The following is a 6424-nucleotide window of genomic DNA, read 5'->3' as shown; positions in this document are numbered from 1 at the left end:
GGTGTTTGTTTGGTGTTCAAGAGTGAGTTGTGATTGATGTGAGTGGCGAACAATGGTCAGAATGCATTTGTACTCGTCTATTTTTAGTATGCGAGTGTGTAGTGTGCGTAGCAGTGTGTTAGCTGACGGCCATACATGGTTGGGAACCCGTGTGTCTGCCTGCCTTTGCGACGGTGTGTATGTGTTTACACTTGTTACTTGAGCCTGGTGGCATGTCATAGTTTATTTCTAAACTGGCCACTGGCATGACATGACTTTTGTAGTATCAGTCATCATGAATTATAAATAGAGGCATTGTGCTGGGCGTGTAACTATGCGTGCGTGTTTACACTTGATTCGTTAGCGTTAAAGGGATAGTTCACCCATTAATTAAAATTCTCTCATTCCTGTACGAATTTCTTTCTTCTGCTGAACACAAAATAAGATATTTTGAAGAATATGGTTAACCAAACAGTTGATGGGCCCCATTGACATCCATAGTATGGATGTTTTTTGGGGGGTGAACTATCCCTTTAAACTTTCCATTAAAGGGACACTTCACCCATTTGCATTAAGCTTTGCATTGTTAGAAACCCAGTCATACTATTGAATGGTCATGCAACATTTTTTCATTTTCCCCCGAGACGAGAGAAATCTGTATTTACCTCTTTACACTTCCTCCTACAATGACTCAAAAATCGTCATTTTGCGTCATTGTAGGAGGAAGTGTAAGAGGGGGGGATTTCTGTTAAGACTACAAGCACTAGATCCACCCTTTCAAACCCGCCCATAGGGGGTTGGACCTAATGCGCTAACAGACCTATCACAGATCAGTGCGAGTGCGTTTGATTTCAACGGCAGAAACCTGCAGAAAACAGGGACGAAGAAAGCTGAGTAGTAGGGGTTACCATACTCTATTTCCCGGACATGTCCGGCCGTCGAGATCGACAAAAATGTCCGGGATTCAGCTTTTGCTTTCTGCGGTCGCCATCCATTGTTTACATGCTCACCTTTTGTTTCAATCTAACTGAATTCACCCCGATTGGTGAATCTGAATGTAATGTTTACATGAATGCTAAACAAGTGATCGGTTGATTTGCGTTTTAACATTGCTAAGAAAATACCCGCACCTCCGTGAGAGATAGCCCATGAGACCGGTGCATCTCACAGGCGCGCTCATCTGTAATCACAGTAATACAGGGAGCAGGACGAGGCTAGCGCCGCGGGAGAAAGACGCGAGGCCGGTGGCGTGATCGGTTGAAAGACGCGAGGCCGGTGGCGTGATCGGTTGAAAGACGCGAGGCCGGTGGCGTGATCGGTTGATGTGTGTTTTACCATTGCTAAGAAAATACCTGCTCCTCCGTGCGAGATACGAGAACAGTGCCTCACAGGTGTCGGTCGTCAGTAATCACGCCACCGGCCTCGCGCCGTTCTCCCGCGCCCCTCAGCCTCGTCCTGCTCGCCACAGTAAACATGATGAATGGCGACTGTAGAACGCAAAAGCCGAATCCCGGACATTTTGGGCAAACTCGTCACGGAGACTCACTCGTAGCCTAGCCTTGCCTTGATGGTTTTGTTTTCAACTGCGCTGTCTTACCGGTAGGCGTGGCTTGGGAGTGGCCTTGTAGGGCAGCGAAGCAAGTGCATTCTGGGAGTTGTTGTCTTTCATCCACATAAGCCAAAAATACATTTTCTGGCTTTTCTCAGTCTAGAAAGCTCCAAATTCAAAAATAATTTCACATTTCTTCTACATAAATGACCCACTTTCAATACACATTCATGTCTCCACGGGTGAAATGACCCTTTAAAGGTTTTACAAATTCATTTTAGATCATCTAATTTAGATTTTTCTGATACATTTATATTTGCTATTTCAAAAAGTCGTTTACTTTGCTTGTTTGTAGGGCTGCACTATGTTAATATTTAACTTTATAAATAAAGTGCATTTCTTTACAGGTTTTGCAATGGTATTGAAAACTGATAGTATTTGAGAATTGTGAAATTTTACTGGTATTGACTGCAGAAATTTGGCACCGTGACAATCCTATCGTGCTGCCCTATATCTGGCTCAGTTGGGACACAAATAGAGATTCAGTTTGGCGTCGTGACTCATGAGTGGCATAGAAATGACACCCTGTTTTTTATATCACTCATCATTCTTGAACTTCTGTGTTCCAGATTCCTAAGCAACAGAGATGGGTGCATTTCTCGATAAGCCAAAGATGGAGAAACACAACGCAAAAGGGGACGGCAATGGCCTGCGCTACGGCTTGAGCAGCATGCAAGGCTGGCGTGTCGAGATGGAGGATGCGCATACTGCTGTCATCGGTCTGCCCAACGGCCTGGACCCCTGGTCGTTCTTTGCTGTTTATGACGGGCATGCGGGATCGCAGGTCGCACGTTACTGCTGCGAGCACCTCCTGGAGCACATCACCAGCAACCCTGACTTCCAAGGAGGAGGCGGAGGAGGGGGTCCAGCCGTGGAGCCCAACGTGGACAGCGTGAAATCCGGAATCCGTACGGGTTTCCTGCAGATCGACGATCACATGCGGCAGATCTCGGAGAAGAAGCACGGTGGCGCCGACCGCAGTGGCTCGACGGCCGTTGGTGTGATGCTCTCACCCCGCCACATCTACTTTATCAACTGCGGAGATTCGCGGGGGGTGCTGAGTCGCGGAGGGGCTGTGCACTTCTTCACGCAGGACCACAAACCCAGCAACCCCCTGGAGAAGGAGAGGATCCAGAACGCTGGAGGATCTGTGATGATCCAACGCGTCAATGGGTCCCTGGCAGTGTCCAGGGCTCTGGGGGACTTTGACTATAAGTGTGTTCATGGTAAGGGTCCCACGGAGCAGCTGGTGTCGCCGGAGCCCGAGGTGTATGCTATCGAGCGGTCGGAGGCGGAGGACGAGTTTATTGTTCTTGCTTGCGATGGGATCTGGGATGTGATGGCCAATGAGGAGCTGTGTGATTTTGTTCGTTCACGACTTGAGGTGACTGACGATCTGGAGAGGGTCTGCAATGAAATTGTAGATACCTGTTTGTACAAGGTGAGTGAAACCAGACCTTTACCAGTGAGTCAGATGAATTATTTTGTTTATTAAAAATGCAGAAATCACACTTGTTGACGGTTTGCACAGTATTTTATGCAGTTTCTGCTACTGTTCAGAAGTTTACGGTTAATTATTATTATTTTATTTTTAAAGAAATTAATACTTTTATTCAGCAAGGGATGCATTCGATTTTTAACTTTCTAGCCAAAGAATCCTGAAAGCAAATATTACGGTTTCCACCAAAAAAAAATTCAACATTGATAATCGCAATAAATTTTCCTTGAGCAGAAAATCAGCATATTACAATAATTTCTGGAGTAATAAAGTCTGGAGTAATGATGCTGAAAATTCATCTTTGACATCACAGGATATATACGCCTTTTTAAATTATATTAAAAGAGTAAATGGTTGTTTTAAATTGTAATAGTATTCTTTCATATTACTGTTTTTGTTTACATAATATATATTCACATAATATGCTCACCATATATATATTCTCACCATATATTCTTTTAGTTCTAATTGGTTTTAATTTGTATTAACCCCTCCTTTCCTCTGTGATTGGACAGGGAAGTCGTGACAACATGAGTGTTGTGTTGGTGTGTTTCGTCAGTGCACCAAAGGTTTCCCCTGAAGCTGTCAAAAGGGAAGCGGAGCTTGATAAATACCTAGAGAGCCGAGTAGAAGGTATGAGCTAACCTTTACGAACTTATTTTTATTTAACGGAATCAGTCATTCAAGTTGACCATACTTGATGGCTCTGAATTGTTGTTGAAATAACAGAGATCCTGAAGAGGCAGGGGGACGATGGTGTGCCCGACCTGGTACATGTGATGCGCACATTAGCATCTGAGAGCATCCCCAACCTACCACCTGGAGGAGAGCTGGCCAGCAAGTTAGTACCACACCGTCTCTCCCTCTCTCTTTATTTCTAGTTCCAAAACCTTGTGATATGCCCATCCAGCATTTTTTTATACACTAATTAATAATACACTAAGGTTCAAAACTTTTGAACTGTGTAGCGTGTATCTGTTATATTTCACCAAAAATCAGAATTGCTGTTGGTTCACGCCGCTTTTAGGGCATGCTTACATGACAAATATGTACTAAAAAAGTTTTTCCTTTGCATTTTTCGGGTACTGATGACACAATTGTCAAAACGGTCCCCGTTCACTCGGATCAGTGAAAACTACAAAAAATGCTGTATTGTTCATGCCAGGCCAGTAGTTGACGACGTCACTTTGTATAGAAACACTACGCGCCTATAGGCTGAACACGTTAATGCGCATGACGTCACTGTTCTCACAAATTCACATTTACACAGAGACAATAACTGTATTGTTTTCAAAAAAGTGCACTTTGAACCCTGTTTTCAGGCCTCTAAAATGCCATTGTCTTGTAAATTAACAGCCAAAACGCATAAAGTTTAAAATTTGTAATCGAAAATGATGTCGTGTAAACGGCCCCTTAGAAAAGTTTATAAAACCGCTCTCAAAGCCAACCAAACTTTGATGTCAAACAGACTTGGGTCTGACTCTGCACCAACAGTGCTCAAGTTGCTGCACTTAAAGAATTGCATATGAATTTCCATTTTGTTTTGAATTTGGGCAGCTCAGTAGGTTTTGCGAGAGAGGAGATGGTTCTTTCCCTCCCTTTCTTCCCTCAGAAGCTCATACATTTTCCTGTGTTTGTCACAGGCGGAGTGTAATTGAAGCAGTATACAACAAACTTAACCCATACAGGAACGAGGATACAGTGAGTACACCAGCTTGACCCTGTGTGTGTGTATAAATGCTGGGATTTTTGCTTGCATGCTTTTTGTTTTGCTCTAGAATTCACATTGCACGATTATGTTGTTTGTCACCTTCTCAAGTTTTGTAGTCTTTTGTTCTTTCATTTGTGCATGTTTCCATCCTGTTCCTATTATCTGCTCTATAATGATGGTGCCGGATAGGCTGAGCTGTGCTTGGGAATGGTTTGGTTGAGTGCAGGATGGAGCCCTTCAAATTTGTTGTTCAAATTAATTTTAGATTTATAAGAAATTCTTAAACGCTTAAACGTTTTTTTATAAATTTGTCATGGATTGATTAGATCATTATAGCTTTCTTGATTCTAAAAAAAATACCTTACAAAAGATGTGTTAGTGCCATATAGGCAGAGCTGGTAGATTACTTACAAATCATAATTGGTTACTGATTACAAATTGCATGACAAAAATTGTAGTTAGTAACGTAATCCATTACATTACATTACATATTTAAGTAAATATAATCTGACTAATTTTGGATTACTTTTAGATTACCTTTGACCTAACTTGTTTATCACATTGATTTGAGTAGAATAATCTTGATATAAAAATGCATTCCATTATTTATCAACAACAACATGAAGTGCGTTAAATATTACATTACGTCAGGGTTTCCCAGACTGGGGTTCCTGATGGAACTGCAGGAATTTGTGAGTTGAATGAAAAGCTATTAAGTAATTAAAATAAAAATAAATAATTTTTAAAATAAAAACAATAAAAATAAAACACTACTAAAAAAAAAGATCTTTTTTTTTTTTTGTCTGCATGTCATGTGACCATTAACCAACATCAGAGAAGAACTGTGAACTTAATTTTATTATTTATTATTATTACTATTTAAATTGACGGTTAGGGTTATTATTGACCTAACTTGCAAATTAAAATCTCATTTGGTACTTCAAGTAAATATAGTAGGTCAAAGAAATTTCAGATGACAAAAAAGTTGGGGAATCCCATTTCAATTAATTCAATTATGTGAATTTGTACATTTTTAATTTGTTTGAAAGACAAAAGCCTTCCAAAGACATTAATGCATGGTTAAAAAACTCACTGAAACTAAGTGATCATTCAAATAATAATTAACGTGTTAATCTGGAGTTGATTAGATTAGATTAGATGCAATGTTGAGAAAACACTGGTTAAAGGTGAAATGATTTCTCCAGTGATCGATTGCTGTGTGGGTCTCAGTTTTCTGTGAACGGCTCATTACTAGTGGCTGGTCTGTGTGTCCAATTCCACAAACCTGGATGACGTTCTGAACGTATACAAACAGTAGTCGTTTTTAGAAAGTCGTCTAAAAAATTTGTTGTAGGGAGAATCAATGAATTATGAATATTTGACTGCCATTGTTAGAATAACATGTAATCAATAAAAAAGTAACTGTAGTCTGAATAATAGTATTTTAAAATGTAATATAATCTAATTACAAGTACTTAATTTTTGGAATGTGATTACGTAATTCAGATTACATGCATTGTTACTACCTAGCTCTGCTTATAGGTTTATCACGGGACCAGATTTCAATAGTCAATACCAGCAGTAAACAATTCTGGAATACTATCAGTTTTCGATACCACAGCAAAAA

At 40.6% G+C, this 6424-nt stretch overlaps 1 protein-coding gene across 4 annotated transcripts in view; it reads left to right on the top strand.

Moving 5' to 3' along the window:
- Positions 1–6424, top strand: part of ppm1aa (protein phosphatase, Mg2+/Mn2+ dependent, 1Aa) — a 32383-nt gene that overhangs the window by 1094 nt on the left and 24865 nt on the right. For 3 of the 4 annotated variants that reach the window (XM_079854673.1, XM_079854672.1, XM_079854674.1), the window contains exons 2-5: positions 2158–3029; positions 3602–3719; positions 3816–3927; positions 4730–4787. In XM_079854673.1, coding sequence (XP_079710799.1) covers positions 2175–3029; positions 3602–3719; positions 3816–3927; positions 4730–4787 — 1143 coding nt within the window. In that variant the 5' untranslated portion in view covers positions 2158–2174. Of the gene's footprint in view, positions 1–36; positions 174–2157; positions 3030–3601; positions 3720–3815; positions 3928–4729; positions 4788–6424 lie in introns of those variants that run through there. The other variant, XM_079854671.1, reaches the window with a different exon arrangement.

The sequence above is a fragment of the Squalius cephalus genome (assembly GCF_949319135.1).
Source record: "Squalius cephalus genome assembly, chromosome: 21".
NCBI lineage: Eukaryota > Metazoa > Chordata > Actinopteri > Cypriniformes > Leuciscidae > Squalius > Squalius cephalus.
The sequence above is the reverse complement of the archived record's forward strand: the minus strand, read 5'-3'. Positions and strand labels throughout refer to the sequence as shown.